Source organism: Sminthopsis crassicaudata, chromosome 2, assembly GCF_048593235.1.
Source record: "Sminthopsis crassicaudata isolate SCR6 chromosome 2, ASM4859323v1, whole genome shotgun sequence".
Taxonomy (NCBI): Eukaryota; Metazoa; Chordata; class Mammalia; order Dasyuromorphia; family Dasyuridae; genus Sminthopsis; species Sminthopsis crassicaudata.
Genome location: NC_133618.1, coordinates 60,530,687 through 60,556,837, shown reverse-complemented (window position 1 = coordinate 60,556,837; position 26,151 = coordinate 60,530,687). Strand labels below are relative to the sequence as shown.

Sequence of the window (26,151 nt, the reverse complement as noted above, 5' to 3'; positions counted from 1 at the left end):
ACTCCTCTTCCCCATAGAAGTCCCCTTTTGTAAGCAGTAAGTACTATATTTGCTATACATGGATGTTCCATAGACATTTCAACTCTATAAATGTATGCTTCTTTGTGTGCCTCTTGTCTATCACTTAGCAGCCAATAGATAGAAAGTCTGTTTCATCTTTTTAAGCCCTGGCTAGCCACTAAATTGATTAGAGCTCTGAAAATCTTCCAAAGTTGTTTTCCTTTACATTGTTATGATCAGTGCATAAATTGTTCCCCTGGTTCTTTTCTATTCATTTCACTCTGCATCAGTTCAAATAAGTCTTCCAAGGTTTCTCTGAAACTATCATATTCATCATTCCTTGTGGTGAAATATTCCACTTATATTCATGTTCAGTCATTACTCTGTTGATGAACACCTGTTTTGTTTCTAATTCTTGGCTACAATACAAGGTGAAGCTCCTATTTATTTCTAGAAGTCTTTTATTTCTGTAGAATGGTATTCATTCTTGATCTCTTGGTGATCCTTCTCTCGGTGATCTAATCAGCTCTCTCGAATTTTTCTATCCAGATATCTCTGAAATTTACAGCTCTAGCCCTAGATCTCTTGAGATCTAGTCTCAGATCAGAGACTGCCTATGGGACATTTCCGACGAGTAGTTCTAAAAGCCTCTCAAATCCAGCATTTCCAAAATAGAACTAATTTCCTTTCCCAAATCCATCCCTCAATAAAATTTCTCTATTTCTATTGAGGACATCATCATTCTTTTCATTATTCAATTCCTAAATTTGAAATTCTGAACTCTTCCTTGTCCTTTATCCTTATGCCCCAAAGGACATATTGTCAATTCAGCTTTCATAAGATAATTTACATCTGTACCTTTCTCTGTCAGTCAGTAAACATGGTAAATGAGTACTGAGAAAGACACTGTATTAATTGTGTGCATATGTGATACAAAAAGAGGCAAAAAATAGATCCTGTCCTCAAGGAGATCACAATCTAGCAGAAGAGACAATAAGCAAACAAATATATATAAATAAACTTCATATAGGAAAAATAGGAAACAATTCAGAGGGAAAGCACTAAATTAAGAAGGGTTGGGAAAGGTTTCCTATAGAGGATTCCTATCTTTAGTTGCAACTTGAAGGAGCCAGCAAAGCTTGGAAGCATTGTTGAAAAAGAACATTCCAACCTTAGAGTAGAGGCAGAAAAAAGCCCTGAAGCTGAGAAATGAACTGTCTTGTTGAAGAACAGCTGAAGGTCATGGTCTTTACATTGTAGAGAGATAGGATGAAAGAAAGAAAACTGGAAAGGTATGTTTGTCTGTAGGAGGGTGGTAGGTCATGAAGTATTCTGAATGCCAGAGGATTTTATATTTGATTCTAAAGGTGATACAGAACCACTAGTTTAAGTAGGAGGGTTAATATGGTTAAACCCTTCTCTCCACTCTTTAAAATTTTTTAAAAATTAATTTATTGTTTTATTTTTGTAAATTAATAATTTTTATATATTTATTTTTTCCATTCTGAACTTAAAAAATAAAACAAGCATTTCCATAACAATGTAGAATAGAAAAAAAGGATTGTACCTGAAACTGCATGTTTATTATGTACAACTTGTTTTTTTTAGTTAAGTAGCATTTTATTTATTCCAATTACATGTAAAAATAATTTTAAACATTCATTTTATTTTTTAAAAAATTATTTATTAAAGCTTTTTATTTACAAACAAATGCATGGGTAATTTTTCAAGATTGACCCTTGCAAAACCTTCTGTTCCAAATTTTCCCTTCCTTCTCTCCTCTCCCTCCCCTAGATGGCAGGTAATCCAATACATGTTAAATATGTTAAATCCAATATAGGTATACATATTTATACAGTTATCTTGCTGCACAAGAAAAATCGGATTAAGAAGAAAAAAAAAAGCCCAAGAGAAAACATAATGCAAGCAAACAACAACAAAAAGAGTAAGAATGCTATGTTGTGGTCCATACTCAGTTCCTATGGTCCTCTCTGGGTGTAGATAGCTCTCTTTATCACTGAACATGGAACTGATTTGAATCAGTTGAAGAGAGCCACGTTCATCAGAAATGATCTTCTTGTTGCTGTGTATAATGATCTCCTGGTTCTGCTCATTTCACTTTTCAGTTCATGTAAGTCTCTCCAGGCCTTTCTGAAATCATCCTGATGGTCGTTTCTTACAGAACAGTAATATTCTATAACATTCATATACCATAATTTATTCAGCTAAACATTCATTTTAAATAAAATTATGAATTCCAAAATTTTCTTCTTTCCCTGCCCCACAAGATGACTATTAGACACAAATATGTATGTATATATGTTTATCTATCTATCTATTCTTTCTCTGGATACAAATAGCATTTTCCTTCCTCTTCTTTCACCTTTCATCTTCTAGTTGGTCACCTCTCCTTTTAGGTTTTTTCCCTCTCCTATTTGTTCTTCACCCAAGTAAGCTTCCTAAAGCACATCCAATCTTATCACATTCAAGTTCAAGAAATCTCTTGGAGAGACCCCTTTTTGTCTTTGAAATTAAAAAAAAAAATTCTTAATGATTATCAGTAAATGTTTGAGTAGTATACCTATTTTATATACGGGGTCACATAAAAATTTCTTGGGCAAAAAGTGGTCACGAGAAAAAAAAATTTTAAGAAGCCCTGCTCTGTATTTTCTCAAATGATCACGTACATATTTATGTCACCTCCTCCCAATAGAATGTAAAAACCTCCCCAACACTTTGTATTGTATTTGCACCCCCTGAGGTGGGACCATAGGCACACAGCGGTCCCTTAGTGTTAGGCTGAGGTGGCTGTTTGGTTTCAGCTGAAGATGTGCAGCAGGGGTCACCTTAGCTCGAGACACACTCTGTCCTGGTTTAGGACAGCTTCTATCCTTAAGTGTTGTCCTTAGGTCAAACCAAAGGTTGCCCCGCCATTCCTATCATGCTTACCCTCTCCCCTGGCTTCTTCTAAGTTGCAACTTAAAATCCCATCTTTTATTGGAAGCCTTTTCCAGTTCCTCTAAATTCTACAGCCTCTCAGTTTCCTTTTTCTCCGGTGGAACAGCTAGGTAGAACGCTTGGCCTGAGTCAGGAAGATCTGAATTTGAATTCTACTTCATAGTTACAAAGTCATTTAAACTTTGAGTCTTAAGTTCTTCAGTCATGAAATGGGTATACTAACTATCTTGGGCAGCTAGATGGTGCATTGGATAGAACCTTGAACTTGGAGTCAGTAAGACTCAGTAAGAGCTCAAATCTGACCTCAGAAATTTACTGTGTGACCCTAGGCAAGCCATTTTCCTGTTTGCCTCAATTTTCTCATCTGTAAAATGAGAGAGAAGGTAGAAAGAAATGGCAAACCACTTCACTGTCTATACTAAGAAAACAACCAATGGTGTCAGTCGGGCAAAATCAAAATGACTGAACAACAACTATCTCCAACACTTAATTCAGGAGGTTATGATAAAAATTCAAAAGAGAAAATGTAACTGTAAATGTATAGTCTGCAAATATTAAAGCACTATACTATCTTTTACTAATAAAAGCTCAAATATGTGATTTCAAATAATAAATTTGCAGCAGCTTTGGGGACCCACCCTAATTAAGTCAAGGAGTTAAAATAACATATGATGAAAGCAACGTAGCAAATGTGATGGAGGATGAGACACAGTTATAATAATAGTAACAGCTTACAGACATTCCATTAAGGTTTACAAAATGCTTCCTTTCATGACACCCGCTGGGGCAGGTATTACTAGTACTGTCATCCCCATTCACATCATGCTTCTATTGCTTTCTCATCCTTTCCCAGCCCTTCGGATTCTAGAACATACTTCCACCCCTGCAGCTTGCTCCACAAAGCCCCTTTCCCCCCTTTTCCCACTGACTAGTTCCTTTTGGAGCCTCTATTTTGTGAAGGATCCAAGCCAACCTGCCTTCATTTATCTCCTGGTTTCATTCCCAACTTTCTGAACTCCCTCAAAATGGTGCCCCTATGCTAGACATCTTCCCCTCCCCTTCCATGGTTCCTATGTCATGTCTTTCTACATTTGAATATAGGCTTCTTGTGAGCAGGGATTGTATTATTATAATTTGGTATTTATATCCCCAGCTTTGGCACATGTTGCTGTTCAATCATCTCCATATGGGGTTTTCTTAGCAAAGATATTGCAATGACTTGTCATTTCCTTCTCCAGCTCATTTTACAGATAAGAAAACTGAGGCAACTTGAAGCCCAATGTCAAGCTGCTAGTAAGTGCCTACAACTGGGTTTGAACTCAGTTTTCCTGAGTCCAGGCCCAGCACTGTCCACCATGCCATCCAGCAAATGCTTAATGCTTTTTTCCTTCCTTTCTCATTTAATACATAAGGAAACTGAAGATCAAAGAAATTAAAGGATTTGCCCACAGTTATACAGCAAGCCTATCTGGGGACTTGTCAGATTATTTCAATTTGGGGTCAGTAACCTACTTGATCTTATGTCACATTAAGTTGAATTGTGGCATTTTAGAAGTGGAAAGAACCTTAGAGATAATCTAGTTCAACCCCATTTTGTGGACTGAAAAGCAGGCCCAGGTTCTATGGAAGAGACATGATTTGCCAGGAGTCCTGTAGCTACCCTGTCTTACTTAGGTCATGTGTGGGATCTTCCTGCTTCATCCCCAAGGTTGGCCATAACCATGCCCTTCTTTTGGAACGCTCCTGTTGCCAAGCCTCCACTTCCTTCTGTGGCATCCAACGTGGGGCCGTCCAGAAGCCAACCCTCCAGGAAACCTTCCAATCCTCCCTCTCTCCTCAGACTTGGTTTCAGATTTTGTCTTTCCTATTCTTTGTCCTTTCCTTTACACTTTAGTTTGCATTATATTTATCTGTACATGAAGGATGTCAAACACATGGCCCAAAATCCTTCCACATGGGGCTGGAACCAGATTAAAACATGATTAGGAAACATAATACAAAGTGAGTAAAAGCACAGTAAAACATGTTACTGTGTGGGGTCTGAAGCCCTGCCCATTTCTATTTTTTGACACCACTGCTGTCCCATTGAACTATAAATTCCCAGAGGCCATGTCACTGATTTTGCTATCTAAGGCGGCCCAAAACAGAGTGTGCAGTACCGTGTCCTCACAGCACACATGCCAGTCATCTCGGTCTGGGCCCGGGGCACAGAGAGGGGAAGTGATCGCCTGTGTTCACACAGCTAGTACAGATCAAACAGGACTTGCGTGACTCTGTCGTGCCCCGCTGAGTGCAGCACGAGCTGCCAACCATGGCACACACTTGGAAACCAGACACTCTTGACTATTCTCTGGCTGCTCCATGTATAAACCCGAGCCAAATTGAACTTTTATCAACAAGTATGTCTTCTTAGGACCCCAGACCAAAGGGAACACTGGGTATCAGAGCCAGGAGGGATTTATAAGCTGGTGTTTTTATTGTTGTAGAGAACACCCTCCCTCTGAAAGCTTGGAGCCTATCCTGTGGCACAGTGCAGGAGATACCCCTGCTCCTGAGAGCTTGTGCCTCTGCCCTGTAGAGCCACGCACTTGACGGCCTCCACTTTAGGAGGGGCCCACCTCCTGTGGCCAAGCTGCACTCACTTTGCTTCTTCATGCCCTGTGGGTACCTAGTCTGACCTCACCTACCTACAGAGACTGTGACTGTGAGGGAAGAGGCTGACTTCTCTAGCATGTAGCATGGTCCAGCATATAGTAGGTGCTTAATGTTTACTGATTATTGATTGGCCCCGGGGCTATAGCCAATATGCTGGTGGTAGGATCTGAATCCAGGTCTCTTAAGGCTGGTTCTCTCCCGATTCTGCCACATGGACTTGGAGAATGCTAAAGCATAATGTCCGAGTTACCTGCATGATCTTAGGGGGTCCTGAGTGACCATTCCTCTCACAGGGAAGCCAGCCAGTCAAAGATGAGTGACTGCTGTCCACCTCAGGCCAAGGGCTCCAGGTATAAGGAATTATAAAGTTCAGCAGCAAGCTCCCGGCACCCACGTCCCTCGGGTTCCCAGTGGCTAATTTGGCCATCAGCCCACACTTGGCAGTCTCCTCCCACCACATCCTCCTGAGGTCTTTGGGGATCTCCCTGTGGCTCCCCCTCCAGCTCTGCTGGGAGGCTAAGGGATAAGGATTCAGAAGGTACCTCATCCTAACCCTGGGAACTCCTCGGAAAACACAGGGTTAAGGAACCTTTTGTGTCAGTGAAGTATAAGTTAAAGTTTATTAAAATATTTTCAGTGTCCTCTTCAGCGGCTCAACTCATTTACTTGGATCCCCCTGTGCCCACCCAGACAGCCATTGCCAAGGGGCTGCAGTGGGCACAGCTTTTCCCAGGTTCAGTTTTCCTCAGACACAATGGGGTGTAAGTGACAAGTACGGGGAAGTAGAAGACAGAAAGAATACATAGGGACTGGTGAGAGCTGCAGGATCCTCAGGAGGTGGCTCTTCTCCTAAGAGAGCTAGGAACGAGCTGATAGACACTGGTTTACAACTTCCAGTAAATGGGAATTCTCCAAAGCTGCCGCGACCCGCTCCTTGTCAGCAAGCTGTTTGTTCACTGGACAAGACACAAGCAGAGACCGGGGCATGGGTGCGGGTGCAGGGGGAATGCTGCCAAGGCTCAGCCCCACTGCTTCTGAGCAACTCTGGCCTAGAGGTCTGAGGGCTGTGACCAGAGGCTGCCAGAGCTAGAGCACATAGGACAGACAGACTGGAGAGAACTCCTCATTTCAGGAGAGACTGAAGCTGAAAGAAGGGAACTGGCTCATTTCCAGCCTCATCTCTAGAAAGGCAGGCCCAGAACCTAGAGTCTAGACTTTGGGCTCACTGACCTTTCTACTAGACTGCCTTTCCTGTTTACCTCTGGGGCAGCCGCCACCATCTCATACTCGCATCCCTGGCTTCTGGTGCATCTGGTGCAGGCCACCAGACCTGCCCTTCCCAAATGCCATTCAAACCCTCACCTTCTTGTTCCTCACGGCTTCCATCTTCTTGCAAGGCCAGCTCTGGATGCCTCCACATACTGTTGTTCAGACCGGCCCTGCCTGGGACCTTACTCCCCTATCTCTCAAGCCCAGGCCCCTCACCATGTTGTAAACCCACATGGGACTTCTAAGCTTCCCTCGTTTTCCCTGATAGCAACTACCTTCATTTTCCCACTTATCTGTATCCTCAGAACTCATCCCCTAAGCCTCAACTTCTTCAACTGTAGATCCTATATGGGAAAGTGTAACTAAATGTGGGGGTCATGAAATTATGATTTATTATCAGTAAATGTTATACTTATACACTTATTTTATATACCTTTATATCTGGGGGTGGGTAAAAATTTCTCAGGCAAAAAGGGATTGTGAGTAGAAAGTGTATAAGTATAACATTTACTGATAATATAGGATCTACAGTTGAAGAAGTTGAGGCTTAGGGGATGAGTTCTGAGGGGGCCTGGGCATTTGGGAAGGGCAGGTCTGGTGGTATTTTTTTCTCCTGGTTTCCATTCACTCTGTAACATTTTGAAAAAAATACTCAAATAACAAATTCTATTCTCTCCACTAAAATTGAGAGGGCGAAGCCAGGAAGGGAAGTGTGGGACTGAGGCCCATACTCACCAGCATGTTCTGAGGCATGTGTCCCAGGAGTAATGTGAACATCCATCTGGAAGGAAGAAACAAAGAGCCACTAAAAGGCCTTGAAGAAATTCTGATCCTTGCTAAATGCCCCATCTCCCAGGTCTTTCAGGGTATGGGGCATGAATGGGAAGAAATTGATGGTTCCTCCTTCCCCAAGGGTCTTTTATAAGGAATGCCATTATAATGGGCACCTTACCTGACATTCCCTTAAAAGTATTCAAAGGATTAACTAGCTAGTCAGGTACAGAGCTAGCCTGGAGGTAGTGAGAATGTATATTTTTCACTGACCTTGAACCTTTCAGGCAAGGAGCGGATCAGCTTAACTTTGATGGACAGGCCGATTAATGTTGCCATACTGCAGTGAGGAATTGTAGGAGTAAATTCCACAGCCACTGTACTCTCCTTATCATTAACCTGTAGAGGAAGGAGAGTGTGTAAAAAAAAGGGGGGGGGGGATCATTCATGGAACTCTGAAACTATTCCATGTGTAGCATGCTTTACTTTGAAGTCCATAACTTTCAAAGCTATCCTGATTTTACAAACTCTTATAAAGCTTCCTAGATAGTCAGAACTGCTCAGAAAACTGCAAACTGAAGGGCAGATCCACTTTGCTTCTCCTTCCTGACATCTCTATGTATATAAGACCAAGAATCTTATTTTTTTTTAATTTTTAAAATTTTTTCTATTATAGCTTTTTATTTGCAAGATATATGCATGGGTAATTTTTCAGCATTGACGATTGCAAAACCTTTTGTTCCATTTTTTCCCTTCCTTCATTCCAAGAATCTTTTTTTTTTTTATTGAAAATGAAGTCACTTTATTATAAAAATTTTTGACAGTATATATGCATGATTAATTTTTAAAAAAAATAACATTATCCCTTGTATTCATTTTTCCAGATTTTCCCCTCCCTCCCTCTACACCCTCCCCTAGATGACAGGCAATCCCATACATTTTATATGTGTTACAGTATAACCTAGATACAATATATGTGTGTAAATCCCGTTTTCTTGTTGCACGTTAAGTATTAGACAAGAATCTTATTCTTAAGGGGATTTTTTTTTTTTAAGGGATGAAAGGAGGCCTAGCATACCCAGTCTCAAAACTATTCTACAAAGCAATAACCACCAAATGAATTGGTACTCATCAGTTAAAAAAACAGAGAAGCTGAGGAGTGTAACAGGTTTGGGAAGTAATAGAGAACAAATGAACTTTATAGCTAAGTGTTTCATAAACCTGATGACCCAAACAGTAAGGTAAGGTCTCATTAATTGACAAAATCTGCTGGGAAAACCGAAAAGCAATTTGGTAAAAATTAAGTCTAGAAAAGCTCTCACATCATATATCATGATAAACTACAAATGGATATACCACTTAGACATAAAGGGTAATATCACAAACAAATTAGAGGAATAAGGAAGAAATTTGGGATCTCTGCATTGGTGAAGATTCCATGATCAAAAAGGACCACAGAGAGTAAAATGGACAGTTTTGACTATATAAAATGTAAAAGTGTTCGTGGAAACAAAAGTAATTCAGTTAAAATGAGATAAGAAATGTTATGGGGGAGGGGAGAAATCTTTCAATCAAGTTTCTCTGATATAAATCTGATATCCAGGAGGAACTGGTTTAAATTTACAAGAAAAGCCAATCTCCATATTGATAAGTAGTCAAAGAGTATGAACAGGCAGTTTTAAAAGGAAGAAATTCAATTTATCAATGAACATATGAAAAGTTGCTCTTAAATAATAAAGAAATACAACTTTGAACTTTTACCTCATACGATCAGATTGGCAAAGAAGACAAAATAGGAAATTGACAATTGTTTGGGAGGAGGCTCCAGGATAATAGGGGTACTAATACAGTGTTGGCAGAGCTAAGAGTTGGTCTGGGCATCTGGAAAGAAATTTGGAAGTAGGATATCAATAAACTGGGTATACTTTTGACCCAGTGTTTAGCACAGTAACTAGCTCATAGAAGTAGATTAATAAATGGATGATGAATTACGTACAAAATTATTTATAGCAACTATTAGTGCAATTACTTTTGTAGTAGCAAAGAAATGGAAACTAAAGGAGTACTTATTTACTGGGAAATGGCTACAAATTATGGCATATGAAATGTAATGGGATATTAGTGCGCTGCAGAAAACTGTGGACAGCTTCAGAGAAACCTGGAAAAAAGTGAACTGACACACAGTGAAGTAAACAGAACCAGGAAAACAATTTATACAATAACACTACAAAGAAAAATAATCTTTGAAAGCTCTGGTCAATGCAATTACCTATGACCCCAATTCTAGAAGGCTAATGATGAAGCTGGCAAGCTACTTCTTGAGTAATGAATTTGAGATAAAAAATGAGACATTTTTTGAACAGTCAAGGTGGGGATTTGCTTGGCTTGACTATACTTATTTGTTGCAATGACTTTTTTTTTTTTTCCTAAGAGGGGAAATGGAAGGGCAAACAAAGGAAGATATAGGCTTTCCTCCCCAAAAAAACCCCAAAACATGGTGCTGCAAGCTTTGTAAAGCTCACAAATATTACCTCATTTAATCCTCACAATACCCCTGGGAGTCAGGGGCTATTACAGTCATTTTATAGAAGAGGAACCTGAGGCAGGCAGAGGCTAACGTCCGAGTGTATATTAGAACTCAGGTCATCCGGACTCCAAGACCGTCCTCTATTCAGTGTGACACTCAAAGAGCCATGATGACATCTGTTTTTAAACTGCAGAGGCCAGAAGGAAGCGCCCCGGCAAGCAGGGCAGATCTGAAAGCTGCAGGTCAAACGAATGTTCTACATATGATGGGGATCCGCAGCTGCACGTACAGTCCCTTTTCTCATCTACTGCAAATATGGAAATACGCTTTTATTCGGTATTACTTTCAGAATATGAAAAAAAAAAAAAAAGAAGGGAAAGAGAAAAGGAAAAAGTATCCTCTACGTAGTGTTTCTCCGTAGTGAGGGAGGCAATTCTCCTAGTCTGCAAAAGAAATGAACTGTCTCAGAAGCTGCAGCTCCCTCCAAGGTGAGGAGGCCATGGGGATCCTAAATAATTCAATTCAATAAACATCTGTTAAACGCCAGGGGTAATAGCGGCAAAAAGTCCCGAACCTCCATAAAATTACAATCTGAGGAGAGAGACACCATGCAAAGAAATCTAAGTAATCTACGTGAGAGACTCAGAGGGAATATGAACAGAAGGAAAAGGCTTGGGAAAGCTTCCTGTAGGAGGAGGACCTACAGGGGCTTCTGAGGTCATTTGCAAAAAAAAAAAAAAAAAAACCAAAACAAAAAACACCGAGTTCTAGTCTTAGCCTGAGACCCTGGGCACCTGCTTCCCTGGAGAAGCCCAGCCCCCTCCTCTGCGCACCGGGGAGGATGGCGCCACACTTGGGGAAAGGCCCGTCCTGCACTTTAAAGCGCTACGAACACACGGGCGTATTCAGACACACACACTCCCAGGCCTTTCCTCTACATCCCACAGACTGCGCGCACACACACACACACACACACACACACACATACTACATCACTTGCGTTTAGCACACTGCACACAGCAAGGGCTTATATGAGAGCTCACGGATTTGAGGACTGAGAAAGCCCCCGGGTAAGTCATTTCTAGGTGACCGCAGGCCCACCCCCACCCCCACGCCCACCCCTTCCTCACTTTCACCCGGACTTGTTCCACCACATTCAGCTCCTCCAAGGTGAGCGGGTGCTCCGGGTCATTGATGGATCGGATCAGGTGTGCGCGGGGAGTGAAGGAAAACACGGCTGCGCCAGGCCCGGCAGGGGGCGCTCCAAAGCCAGCTTCCAGCTCACGCCCCCCTCCGTCCCACCCAAACTCTGCCTAACCCCAGAGAATTAAATAGGCCCCGCCCCCTCACCCAGGCTCCCGACTTCCACGTAGTTCGCACTCCACCCCGCCCAATTCCTAAGTGTTAATAATAGGCCCTGCCCCTTAGCCCAGGCTCCGCCCCCCACCCAGGCCCCGGAACGCAAACTTCCGAAGCCCACTCTCTCCCCGTCAAACTTCCCAGGCGCTGGACCTCCCAGCCCCGAGAAGATATCGAAGATCTCCCGGTCGTCGATGCTGTCCGGGACCTGATCGTCCTCCTCGCCCGCGGTGATTGGCCGCTCTCCGGACCTTTGATAGATCAGCGGGTTCGCGTTCTCCAAGAGGCCGCCCAGGCCAGCGCCGCCACTTGCGCCCACCATCTTATCTGCTCCCGCGGCGGGCTGTTCATTGGGCGTCCCTGCCAGAGAAGCTCACTTCCGGCGTGAGGCTTCGGAGCACGGGAGCAAAGTATGTTTCCGGGAGGGTCGGCTACGGTAACTCGGAGAGAACAAAAGTATTTTCCTCGCGTTCCAACCTTGTTCTCCGTTCTCTAACTTGCCTAAAGAGAAGAAGGGGAATAAAGGGCGCCCGGCCGAGCCTTGTGTTCCCAGTGCCATTTCCCGACATCTCCCTGGACCTCTGCCTTCCCTTCTGTTAAATGAATGGACTGCGCTAGAGGACCCGGAAGAATCCTCCCAAACTGGGGTGTGCTAGTTAAAGTTTAACAACCTGCTCTTGGGAGTTGCGGGTCGGAGATGTAGCCAGGACGTTCTTAAGTGTAGTCCGCGTTATTATTAACCAGTTCTCAGTCTAGACGGTCCAGGTGACCAGGCACCAAGCCCTGACTTGCAGCATTTGCGGATTCTGAGTGAGGCGCAAGTGCTTACGCTGAAATCTTAACAAGGACTCTTGCAAGCCGCAGCAAGGTCACCTACGGTTCAGTCAGGAATTATTGGGCACCTACTGCATGCATCCCTGATGCAAAGACCGATGGAACTGCCTTTGTCTGCCAGGAGCGGCATCCAAATAACAGCAGTATTCCTCCTATTTATCTGTACTGTGTCAGGCACTTTACCGTTTGGTTTTTCATGACCACCCTGGGAAGGAAGTGCTGATACTCCCATTTTACAGATGGGAAAACAGTGCAGCTCTCGGCCAGAATAGTTTGTTTGCCTGAGTGTGGCCAGTGAGCCTGCTGCACACGGCCCACACCTTCCCATTCTGGAGCCCCAGGAGCTCTCGGAAAACAGCAACAGAAAGCGCTAGGCCAGAAGGCACAATGGCACGCAGCTGTGCACAACTACCCCGGCGTACCAGGAGTGCGCTAGAGAGGCCTTGAGCTGGTGCAGTGAGCAGAGCCCGGGCTCTGGAGTGTTGGGGGTGAGGGGGGACCTGAACCAAAATCCAGCCTCAGTCACTTAGCAGGGGCGGGTCTGCCTCAAGTTTTCTCCATGGCAACATGGAGCTAGTGAAAGGACCGCTAGGTGGCGCTCGTCACCAATTCATCTTCCTCCCTTCCTTTTATGTGGGTCAAAGACCAACTCAAATAATCAAGGAGATTTCTCCAGGTGAAAGCAGCAGTGCGGCTCCCTCCCAGCGAGCAGTCAGGCAAGGAGAGGCAAATTACAGAAGGAAGGCACCGAATCACATCCCCCTAACTGGGAAATTCTCCGCCCGCACTAACCTCCAGTCCTAGTGACTGAGATGCAGGCTCTCGGTCTGAAATGGGGAAAACTGTCTCAGAACAGCCTGAGGGGACGGGACTCGGAGCTCACTTTTGTTTTTTAAGTCTGATGATTTCTGGTAAATGAAACTGACCCTGCGGTTTGAACAGACTGATACCAGTGACTGAAAAGTCTTCACCTGTCACCCTCAATCTCTCTTGTAACTCTTTGAAGACTTTGCTTCTATGGCTCGTTTGCTTCTTCCTTGTCAGTTTCCTCCTCATCCAACTTCCTCTTCAATGATACAGGGTATCATTTAGCACACATACCACATCCTCTGGATTTTTCAGATTGATTTTAAATGAGAACTTTTTAAACCTCCCCTATTCCTGTCATTCATGGTCTACCCAAAATGGGTGCGTTTTAAATCTACCTGGTGGTTCAACACCTTTAATTCCAATACCAGTTGTACAATCCAGTCTCTGACGAGTTATTCCCCACTTCTGGGATTACAGCCATCCCATAGACAGGAGTGACTTCTATGAACCATTCCCGAAACTCCTGACTAATTTACAGATCAAGGTCTCTCCACTCCAGTAATTACTGAATCTTCTCCTTTTCATTCTTGTTCTACACACACAGTAATTACCCGTTGTAGGTTTTAACATAATGAACAGTTTTAGAATATTCAGTCAAATGGTCAGCTGTCATTTCCACTTAATTCACAAGCAAGGGTGGAAATATCCAATTTCCTAAATTATATTTACTATTAGTAAAGCTTCTACATTTTCTTTAATACATTTTCCACTTTTTATTAGTTTTTTAGTTTATAATTCTGATAACATTCAGGAGACTAGACAAAAAAATCAAATCTGGGTCTACAATCTCAGAAAGAAACCACTGCCTATCAGTTCAAGCAAATTTACCCTTTAGTTGTTTCCCCAATTCATACAAACCTCTTCTCTTTTGTAAGCTAGGAAAAGGCTTAATGCCAATTTATGCTTCATATGTGTTTTTGCCTTCAGATTCATCCTGGCATGGTTCCAAAAGTCTGAGTTTTGATAGCAAAGTTGCAGACTCCTTGCTTGCAGGAGTTTTTAAAGTGATAGCTAGTGCTCGACATTTCCATTTCCCCAAAAGTACCCAAACTCTTTAACCCCTTTCAGTCTATGCTCTTCTCGTTTCTACATGCTTATCTCAGTTACCTCTCTATATATGTTTCATTTCCTTCTCACTCTGCCTATCCTGTTCTACTTGCTTTTACCATCTTCACCATATTAAATATATTTTCCCTTTGTCAGATATCCTCACACAGACACACACAAAAATCTAGTTCCAGCTTTTCATACAGATTTAAGCCTGACAAACCAAATCAGTCCTGGGAGGTTCCTCCTCATACAGAGCAACAATATTTTTCATCCTTTTCTTATCCTTTCCTTTATACTTGGGTAGATCCCAATTGCTTAGTCCTGCCCGTCATAGACTATTGATTGGTATTTAACATTTGTGCTCTGCCTGCACAGGCTTAGACTTCCTTGCCCATAATTTGGTTGGGAGCTGTCACCAGTTTCCGGAGTCTCAAAGACTTCACAAATCTTGCTTTCTTGCAGGGTAAGATAGATTTCTATATCCATATTGAATGTGTATGTTATTTTCATACATGTTTATTTCATGTATTTTCTACTCATCAGAATTGGTTCAAAGAGAAAATAACATATATGAATATATACATATACACATATGCACTTAAACACAAATGTATTGTAAATGTGGATTTGTGCAAAATATATTGCCATATATATACTGTCTATGCATTCTTACCTTACAGTTCAAATAATTTCAAACTGTATCAAAAAAAGAAAAAAAAGAAACAGGCTTCACATGTATCCATTTGAAGAAGCTACATCAGCCTGTATCAGCTGCTATTACCTAAATATCAGAGGTAGGATATGAGCCCAATTCTTCCCAGTTCCAAATCTATCCCTCTCACATTTACACCAAGCTTTCTCTTAAGATATGATATAGTATCTTAAGGTATGATAATGAACAAAACTGTTTAAATGTCAGCTCTCCCATTAAACCTCCAGTGAATTTCAAGAAAGCAACATTCAATTTGATATTTTTTATCTATGGTTCTGGATTTCTAAAGACAGGTTCTGCTCCCCTCCCCCCCCCCAGTTTATTCTTGTGTAGAAACCACTGGAAACCTATGATGGAGTTGAGTTATTCTGAGGACACAAAATAAAGCAAATCTTTGGTGTCAGTGATCTGAGATGCTCCCAACCCCCAATCCAAAATATATCTGGGAGTGGTTGGTAGAGGGTAACAACACCACCATATGTTCTGGAGGAAAACAATAGTCCACATAAAAGAACTGAATGTAAAAAAAGCTGGAAATATGTTGAACAAAGCCTTGGCCACTGAAATGTGTTCTAAATGTGTTAATCCTTTTGCTTCTTGTAAAGTGAGTAGCCTATAAGAACCAGCAGAAGGTGTAGCCTCTGCTGGTGATTTGTTCTAGTTGTATAGTTTGGCTATAAGAACAGTTCCTATTGTGTAGAAATGTCCTGTGAATATTACTCACTTATTGCTCACTCTACTTTCTGACTGAGTCTATGTCTTTTAGAATTCATTCAGGGAATCATGTCTCCTTTTGCCTGTTCCCAAGAGAACAAAGATGCTTTAAAAGAGGCTGTTTTGCTCTGTATGTATTTTTGGGAACAGGAGGACCTCAGGGAGATGATTTATGCCAGCAAGATTCCAAGGGGAATTTGAATTGCTTCTGAATCAGGCCAAATGAGCTCTTTTTTTTTTTTTTTTTTTTTTGAGAGTAGATCTGATGTATATCATTTCTACTCGTCATATACAATATCTTGATAAGAAATAAGCTCATTCATATTTAGTGCTACTTTATTATGGGACACAAGGCAATAGGATACAATGTTTTTCTGTTGAACAAGGGAGCTTCTGAGCCATGTTTGGTGGGAGTTTCTGTCTGATTCCTGCAGGTGATGGTGTGGGTCCATGGTGGCCATTTCCATTTTGGTTCTGCTTCCATGTATGATGGTTCCATATTGTCGGTCTCCCAGAATGTGGTAGTGGTCACTATCCAGTACAGGCTGGGCATCTTTGGGTTCTTCAGGTGAGATTTGCCTGCAAGTGAAATATAGTCATTTGTCCTGGTGAGATCCTAGTTTTCTTGTGATCCTTTGCTGCCCCAGCAAACTAAGCCCTATCATAGCAAGAAAAGCCCTGGATTTGTAGCCAGAGAATCTGAGTTCAAGTTATGGCTGTGCAGCTTATGATGAATATGATTTCTGTCAAGTCACTCTATGAGCCTCAGATTCCTCATTTCACCATGTCAGTGAGTTCGATTGGGATCTTGGTCTTTAGAATTCTCAGCTTATCTAATATGTCTTTCAGCACTGTGGATGAATATGCACCTGGCAACTTTGGTTACCTGGATCAGGTGGCTGCCCAGAGTTGGGTCAAGGAGAACATTGCCCACTTTGGAGGAACTATTGGCCATGTAACTATCTTTGGAGAGTCCACTGGGGGAATGAATGCTTCCTCACATGTAAGTGACAAATGATCTCACAATTCCAAGACTTGTAATGAAAAGTGCCATGCACATCCAGAAAGAGAACTATGAAGTCTCAATGTAGGTCTGAACATATTATTTTAACCTTTGGTTATTTGTTTTTATTTTTCATGTTTTTTTCCCCTTTTGGTCTAATGTTTTGGGGTTTTTTTGCACAACGTGACCAATATAAAAATATGTTTAGAAGAATTTGAACATGTTTATCTTATATCTTTCCCCCCCTGAGGCTGAGGTTAAGTGACTTGCTCAGGGTCACACAGCTAGGAAGTGTTAAGTGTCTGAGACCAGATTTGAACTCTGGTCCTCCTGAATTCAAGGCTGCCACCTAGCTGCCACCTAGCTGCCACTTGTTAGGTTCTTACTAAGTGCTAATGAGATAATGAGATAATTAGGTTCTTACTAAGTGCTAAGTCATAGTTCCGGCCATGACTGGGAGTTTTACTTGTGAATTTCTGGGGAAGAGCTTGCATGCTTAGGAGGAGCAAGTTCATTGGTTGAAGTAATTTTTCCCAGAAGCCCTTGCATTATCTCACGCCCATTCTCTGGGAGGATAAAAGAGGGAAGTCACTACTCTGGACCAGAGTTGACAGCAACTGTCTGGAGACAAGGGCTCTCTACAGGAAGAAGAATCTGTCCCAGAGATTTGAGTTGACACAGCAGATCTCCTCCCAGAGAGCAATCGGCAGCTTCTGGAGACAACAGCACGTTACAAATTGGCGTCCACAATGTGGGGCAAGGACTTTTGCTTATCCTGACAAGGACTTATTTTGAGCCCTTCAGAGGAGCTAGACTGGACCATCGCAGCCCCCTGTTTAACTTATATCTGATTGCTTAATATCTTGGGGAGGGAGGAAGAGTGGAGAAAGGGAAAAAAGGTTTTGTAAAGGTGAATGTTGAAAACTATCTTTGACATATTTGGGAAAATAAAATACTATTTTTAAAAAGAAAGAAATGACTTCATTCTGGAAAGAGGCTTCTTGTAATCAAATCCAAGAACTTGAGCTTTTCTTATCTCTTTTATTATTCTCTATCTTCTTTTATTAACACTATCTAATTGTTGGTAATTTTAGGATGGGGGAAAGAGAGAAGGGAGAAAAATTTGGAATGCAAGGTTTTGCAAAGGGTGAATGTTAAAAACAATCTTTGAATGTATTTGAAAAAATAAAATAATATTTAAAAAATTAAAAAAGAGAAATTACCTCATTCTGAAAAGAGGCTTCCTGAGATCAAATCTAAGATCAAATCACATGATTCTGAGTTTTTTCTTATCTCTTTTATATCCTTCCTTCTCTCAGAACCATTGGGGTTGATGACTTTGTTCTACAAGAGTGTCACCTGGTCTTGTCTGCCATTTGGAAATCCCATTAAACTTCTCATCTGCTTTCTTAGTAACACTAATCAGAGCCTTTCTATAGTTAAAAAAAAAAAAAAATCACCATTTTGTCCCCAACTTAGCTTAGGTTGGCTCTTAAATCATAAACACGAGACCTAGGTCCCTTTTCCCAATGAGGAGACAAAATAAATTGTGAGAAGTGCCATGGGGAGGTACCAAATTCTTTGAAAGCCCTAAGCAGGGAGAGTTCCTATCTTTGAAGAGACAGAGAATTAATTGGCTTTTTGGGTCCAAACCTGACTTTGGAGATAGGCAGAGTTGGGCCTAGATGGCATAGGACAGCAGAAACCTGGAAGTTTTTCAAGTGTTGATGAAACATGTTGAAAACTGCATTTTCATAAAATTACTTTGAAGTCCTGAGCAGGATCATTTGGGGAGGAGACAAGGGAGAGAGAATGCTGAGGAAAGGGAAACACTTACACCTAAAGTTGATCTTATTGAAGCTGTTTCCTTCCTTCTTTTAATTTTGGGGGAGCAACACAAGAGGAAAACCTGGTGAGAAGACAAAGATTTTCAGGGCAACTTTATATGAAATGGGTGAGCATCCTGCCCCCTTGCTCTCCCAACAGCTCTGGCAAGGCTCACTGAAAGGGACCTTTCGATTTCTTGTTCCATATGGGAAAACAATCCTATGATTTATATAGGTTAGTTCAGAGAAAACAAAATTATCTGTCATCATTTGGGTAAGACTTGCTGAGCAAACACAGCCCTTTCCTCAAGCTCATGACCCAGGGAGACATGGTCACCTTGGAAGGAACACAAGGATGAGAGGTGCCCTGGCGAGCCCACTGTCACTCCTGAGATTTTGGGATGTTTCTTCTTCCTGAGAAGTAGCAGGATGTATTCTGGAAGAGGCAAGGACAGAGTTGTTTTTGGCCTCAGCTGTCCAGAATTCAGATCTTGGTTCTAGTATTATTTGCTCCCCACTTGAATCATGTTGTCTCTCTGTACTTTCTCCCTGAAGTGCTTGAGATGGTTCTTATCAAAGGGCCACATGAGAGATGAAGCCAGCCTGCTTCAGGAGAGGTGAACAGGTCTGATCTCCAAGATTCCCACTTTCCCTGCCCTCCTCCTCCTCCTCCTCTTCCTCCTTCTCCTCCTCCTCACCCCCACCGGCTTCTCAGACTTCTAGAGTGGGCAGTTATTTGGTCAAACAGAGGTTGGCTTGCCAAACCTGCTAATTCAATGACACCGTATCTTTCTGAACCTATCTGAGACCCAAATGATGCAGACCTGCTGTGGGACAGGGTCTGAAGACAAAGAAGATGGAGTTCTGGGTGAAGAACTTGCCTCAGAAGAAAGAAGCAGGAGACCCAGATGTCTAGTAGTCATGAGTTCTAAGTCTGAATCATTTTTGCTGCTGCTCCTGTTTAATAATCTCCAATCATTTCCTTTGAATAATTTCTTGGTTTCTACTAAATATATGGTACTCTAGTCATATATTTTGACTCTCAATCATTATTACTATTACAGAAGAATTTAACTGATGTTCAGATGGGACTTTATAATACTAGACAGAAGGAAGGTTGCCTGGTTTAATGGATTAGATGCTGAGCTAGCAATTGGGTGTCATATCAGGCAAATGACTTTTACTGTGACTTAGTTTCCTCATTTGTGGAATGAAGGGGTTAGACAAGATGGATTTCTTAAAACTGCAGCTCCATTGTCCTATGCTAAGATCATTTAGTCCAACTTCCCCCTTGCAAAGAATTCCCTGTCCCCAGAATTATGGGATTTAGAACCAGAAGAGGGTAATATCCTCTACAAAACTAGAAAACTGAGGCCCAGAAATTGGGGGTGACTTGCCCAAGGCCAGAGACAGCAAGCTGCAGCTGCAGGTCTGGAAGCCAGGTTTTCTGATTTCTAATACACTGTTCTTCTGAGGATCCTATGCTGTTATGAGAAAGGGCTAGGAATAGCAGCATCTCTGTCCTGCTTTAAAATTCTCCCAGGCCCAGCACAAATCTGGGTTTGCAGGAAGTATGTAGCAAGTTCTTGCTGCAAGAAGACCAAGTTTCCTTTCTTCTGGAACAAAAGGCTGGAGGGGCAGAAGTTTTCTAGAGTTTTCCTAGAGACAATCTCAAGGAACTCCATGATTATTTAGTTCAAACCATCCATGAAAGGAAGCCCCATTACAACACAGTGGACAAGTGTAATGTTCTGTTGTCTCCAGAAACTGCTGATCACTCTCTGGGAGGAGATCTGCTGTCATTAACTGCCGCCAACTCTGACTTAGAGTAGAGACTTCTTCTTCCTCCAGAGAGCCGCCTCAAGTCTGGCCCAGACAAGACTCTTAATCTCTGGAGTACCACCCTCTTTTATCCTCCCAGAGAATGGGCGTGGGATAACGCAAGGGCTTCTGGGAAAAATTACTTCAACCAATGAACTTGCTCCTCCTAAGCATGTAAACTCCTCCCCAGGAGTTCACAGAAGTAAAACTCCCAGTAAAGACCGGAACTAGAAAATTGTCAAGTACTGACTTAGTACTTAGTAAGAACCTAATATCTCATTATCTCATTAGCACTTAGTAAGAACCTAACATCTCTCCCTTTCTTTTAATTTAGAACATAGGGTGGTCATGACCTTGAAACATAAATCCATCAATATGGGAGGCATTACACATAATTACATAGATTACATAAACACATAGTAACATACTGTAACATAGTAACATAGTACATACTAGAAGTATGTAACAAATAACATGATCAAATAATCATAAATTGAGAATTTATAAATGCCCATAAGTCCATTATCCATTAGTCTCATCTTGTGTTAGGAAATCCAATGATTCCTGCTTGTTTTAAAGTTCTTTAACAGTTTTCTTATTAGCCATGCTCTTTCAGTGTCAGATGTTTCTTAGATTTTCTCCTTTGTTTTGAGGTCTTTCTCTTTTTCTATCTCTCTCTGATACGTTGGCACCCATCTGATTCCTACTTCATTTGGAGAAATACAAGCAAACCCTCTCCCCCAGGCAGTTAACCTATCTAAATTACCTTCTATTTACCACTTTCTAAATCTCTTCTCACCATCTGACAATTACATTGGAGTTGTTTGCACTGGACACAGCCCTGTTGGTTTAAAAGGCCTGTATTCTTTCCAAGTGTAATCCATTTTTGCAATCTGATTGCCTTCTGGCTGACTGATCAAGTAATCCCTTTCTTCCATGTGATTGCTTTTGTGCTGGTTGATCAAACAAGGCTCTTTGGGTGTAACATCAGCTGCCATCATGCCCCAAGTCTTGTTTGAAAACATCCCACAAAATCTGCAAAAGGTTCATTGGGACCTTGCTCTATTTTAGTGAAATTTTAGTGACAGCCTTTCCCCGATGAAGCTCCGCAAGCCATAACAAATTTTGTCCAGGTTCTAGACATGTCCTTGCTATGGATTTCCAATCATTTGGGGTTAGAACTTCATAAGACAAACCATCTAGTAACATTTTAACATAAGCTGATGTAGCCCCATAAAGGGTACAACCTTTTTTCAAATCTTTAATTTTATTCAAATCTAAAGGTGCATATCTCAACTCTACCTTCACACCAACACTACCACAAAAATTCTCAATGGTTTCATCTGGGAATTAAATATCTAAAAAGTTTTTTGGCTTCTCTGGTCACAAATACATAACAAAGGCAGGAATGTGCCTGGTTTAAATCCCCTTTAAAATGCATTGTTTCTAAGCTTCTCCTTCTGCCTCCTGAACAATTCTTAAAAAAAAAAAAACAAATAATAGCTGTAAAGTTCTGTTGTCTCCAGAGACTGCCAATCGCTTTCTGGGAGGAGATCTGTTGTGTCAACTCAAATCTCTCGGACAGATTCTTCTTCCTATAGAGAGCCCTTGTCTCCAGACAGTTGCCGCCAACTCTGGTCCAGAGTACTGACTTCTTCCTCTGGAGAGCCGCCTCAAGTCTGGCCCAGACAAGACTCTTTCTCCTCCAGAGAGCCGCTCCAACTCTGACCTAGAACAGAGACTCTTCTCTATCTCTCCAGTGCCACCCTCTTTTATCCTCCCAGAGAATGGGCGTGGGATAACGCAAGGGCTTCTGGGAAAAACTACTTCAACCAATGAACTTGCTCCTCCTAAGCATGTAAGCTCCTCCCCAGGAGTTCACAGAAGTAAAACTCCCAGTAAAGGCCGGAACTAGAGAATTGTCAAGTACCGACTTAGAATTTAGTAAGAACTTATCATCTCATTATCTCATTAGCACTTAGTAAGAACCTAAAAGACAAGTGGTTACAAAGACTTCTAAGGAGGAATGACCACCTCTCCAGTCAGCTTCATTGACTTTTGGGTGGCTGTAATTGTTAGGAAGTTTTTCTACCTTAAACATAAATGTATCTTATTTGCAACTTCTAGACATAGCTTCTGGTTCTTCCCTCTGGGATTAAACAGAGGAAAACTGTCCTTCTGCCACATGACAGTCCTGCAAACATTGGAAGAAAACAATGAATGTTCCCCTTGAGTTTTCTGCAGTTCTACCTTCCCTCATTCCTTCAGCCAGTCCTCTTATGATGGATCCCTTTACCATCCTAGCTGCCCTCCTCTGGACATTCTCTAGTGTCCTTAAACAGCAGTGCCCCGAACCAAGAACAGCCCTCCAGATGAAGTCTTACAATAGAAGACTGTGGGATCAACATCTCCTCCTTATCCCTGTAGGAAACGATGTCCTTCCATATAGCCAAAAACAGAGCTTTGTTTTCTAAAATTATTTATTTTAGATTATTCATTTACTCTGCTCTCCCCTAGTTTTTCTATTTGTCCTACCAATCCTAGATATCTTTATCCATAGTTTGGAGCCAAATCAGTCTCTTCTTCTGAAAGCTCATTGGTTAGAGATACTAATTATTATGCATTACTCTAAGACTTACAACATTCTGTGGTAACTTAGCTTTTCCATATTTCTCATTGCTCAAGATTTCTGAGGAATTGAATTTTAATTGTTCTGTGGAAACTTATCTCTAGTGTTTCCCTCACACTAGTCATGTCTGAGGTTGATTTTCCCTCATGCCATGTCATGCCATGGCCCATGCCATGGCATGACTGTCCTTCTCTGGCTCATTCTTCCATAATACTCTGGCTTGAAGTTTCTTTTTCCTTACTTCTCTTTCATGTCATGTGTTGTGTCTCGACACAATTATGCTCTTGACACCACTTCTCTTTATAGCTAACTAGCACTTTTAGAGTTCTTAGTCCCTTTCAGGATTTAGCCTGCCAGCTAAGGGCTTGCCCCAACCACATGATGGTGTTCCCTTTCTCTTGGGTAATTGAGAGTTCCACTAAGGAACTTGCCTTCCATGTACTCCTCCTCTCTATTTCATGTTTACCATTCCTGGTGTCTTTTGTTTCCCTTAATTTTGTCTGTAAGTTCTTCCTCTAAATGAATCTTTCTTTTGCCAGAGAGAATGGCCATTGGGACTTATCTGATTCAATGCTTATTCCACTTTCTTTTATCCTTCACTTGACTGTGATAGTGATTTTTTTTTTTTAATCAGAGTTGTACTCATGTCACTTTCCTGCTCAGTGAACTTCAGTGACTCCCTATTTCATAAACCAACTGAAAAATATTCATCAAATACCTAACATACCAGACACTGTACCAGTGGGGATATAAAAAAAGCCATAAGACAGACCGTTCCAGCCCTGAAGGAGCTTACAATCTATTGGGAAGATAACATGGAAGCAAATATATACAAAAAAGGGAGAGAACATTCTCTGCCTGAAAGAACTTACAATTGAATGGGGAAATATATACAGAGCAAACTAATAAGTAGAATAAGTAAATAGGTAGAGAGAAGTTTGAGAAAGACTTCTGGTAAAAGATGAGATTTTAATTTGGATTTAAAAGAAACCAAAGAACATACCAGGCAGAGATGATGGGAGAAAGCATTCCAGGCATAGGGGTGGCTAGAGAAAATGGTCAGAGTAAAGAGATAGTGTGCATTGTTCACCGAACAGCCAAGAGGCCAGTATCAGCCAGAATATGGATCAAGGAATAAGGTATAAGGAGATCAGAATGATAGGAAGGGGCTATTTATGAAGCTCTGCTTCATTTTGTATTATGGTTCTGGAAGTATTAGAGTCTCTTTGGAGTTTAACAAGCAGGGGAATTATCTGTACTTTAGGAAAATTACTTAGGTGATTGAATGTAGGGTCCGTTGGAATAGGGAAAGACCTGAAGCAGGCAAAGGCACCAGAAACTACTCCAAAAAGCTAGGTGTGAGGTGATGCAGTCCTGTACTAGAGTGGTAGGAGTATCAGAGAGGAGAAGAGGGACATGTAATAGAAATCTTGCAGAGTTGACATTTATAAGCCTTATTTGCCAACAGCTTGGATAGGAAGGTATGAGATAGGAGTCAAGGATGACTGCTGCCTTGTGGTCCTGAAGCACAAGGATGATTTGCTTTCTACAGTAATAGGAACTGCAAGAGTGGGAATCAGTGGGGAGGGAATATAATGGGTTCTCTTTTGGATAAGTTTTACTTAAGATGGACATTCAGTTGGAGATGTGACTTTGGAAGTAAGCAGTGAGTATGGGGCAGGATACAGAGTTTTGAGAGTCATTTTCATAGATAGAAATGGTCATTAAATACATTGAAGCTGATGAGATCATCAAGTGAATAATATAGAGAAGTGAAGAGGACCTAGAACAGAAGCTTGAGGGGCACCTACAGTCAGAGGACTGGTCAGATAGGGAAGAGGAAAATCAAGAAATAGGACTGTCTGACTAACTAGAGAGAAAGGAGTATTAAGGAGAAGATTGTGATTAGCTGTGTCACAGGCTGCAGAGATATTGGGGAAAATGAGGATAGAGAAAGGGGACCTTAGATTTGCAATTAAGTGATCATTGGTAACTTTGGAGAGAACATTCAGGTGGAATGCTAAAGTTGGAAACCAGATTGTGAGGGGTTAAGAAGATAGAGAGAAGAGAAATGACAGGCACCTAATTCATCTACAAAAGGCAAAAGAAGATGATAATTAGAGGAGATGGAAGGATCAGGCAATTAAGAATGATCCAGGACATGGTAAGATTAAAAATTAGTGACGGGATAGCATAGGGGAAATCTATTGGAGGGCAAGTGGATTGTATTCAGGATTGAATATAAAATCTTCTGTTCGGTATCTAAATCTTTTCACAACTTGATCTGGTGTAGGAAGGATGTTAGACCCCTTATCCAAACTGGCTACTCAGAGGCATCTTCAGGACACATTTATTCAGTCCTTGCAAGGATAGGTCCAAGCACACCAGCTGGGAAGACATAGACCCTTCAGCTTTCATCTGCCAGCATTGTGCCTGGCCTAGCCAGTCAGAAAAAATGAATTTGTTTAAATAGCAAAAGACTTGTTCATTGGATAGATTGAAAAGGAAGTAACCCTAACCAACGATCAGCAATGCTGTCTACTTCCTGTGGGTCATGTACCTTCCTAAAATTTAGGCCTAGGGTCTATTCCATTCCATCTCATAGACTTTTTGAGAAAAATTCACCTGGTCTAATTCATTCCCCCTTCTTTTTCATACATTTGAAGATTCTCACACCAATCCTGATATCTTTCTTCCACTAGGGCATCTTTGTTATCTAGGCCTTCACATTTGTCCCTCTCTTCAGTATTAACTGTAACCCACCCTCTACCATTTAGAATTAAACCTGCCATCAGTGGAAGATTTCAGGAAACATTTTAGCCAAGAAATCTGGAACTATTCTAGTGACTAAGTTCTTAAGTAAACAGGTTACAGCATATGGCTGCCTAAAGCAATGAGCAGGAATCAAAGTCTTTGCTTCCACCAACTCCCACTATCTGTCTTAGAATAGAGTTCCAGAGACTGAGTGGAAACCCTAGGATCTGACTCCACTTTCCATTAATGTACAATATTAAAGGTAGGGCTAAGGTCGGGGAGAGGTCAATTTAGCTTTCAAGGTCTTGAAATCTTAGTGTGATAAGGTGTGATAAGATTGGCTCTCCTAATGAGCAAAAGAAGGTAGGAAGCAACTTAAATACTTAGGCAAAGTGGGCC

General features: G+C 41.6%; 1 protein-coding gene and 1 long non-coding RNA gene across 2 annotated transcripts; one reads left to right on the top strand and one right to left on the bottom strand.

Moving 5' to 3' along the window:
- Nucleotides 1–6,203: 6,203 nt before the first annotated feature.
- CIAO2B (cytosolic iron-sulfur assembly component 2B) lies at nucleotides 6,204–11,996 on the bottom strand. The gene is made up of 5 exons (XM_074286526.1): nucleotides 11,714–11,996; nucleotides 11,311–11,390; nucleotides 7,927–8,052; nucleotides 7,618–7,663; nucleotides 6,204–6,569 (listed from the first exon to the last, which is right to left on the bottom strand). Exons 1-5 carry the CDS (start codon nucleotides 11,859–11,861, stop codon nucleotides 6,472–6,474), a joined length of 498 nt encoding a protein of 165 aa, XP_074142627.1. The 5' UTR covers nucleotides 11,862–11,996; the 3' UTR covers nucleotides 6,204–6,471.
- Nucleotides 11,997–12,118: 122 nt separating this feature from the next.
- On the top strand, nucleotides 12,119–17,913 carry LOC141554535 (uncharacterized). The gene is made up of 2 exons (XR_012485888.1): nucleotides 12,119–15,087; nucleotides 16,569–17,913. It is a non-coding gene; the product is annotated as an uncharacterized LOC141554535 (long non-coding RNA).
- Nucleotides 17,914–26,151: the final 8,238 nt, after the last annotated feature.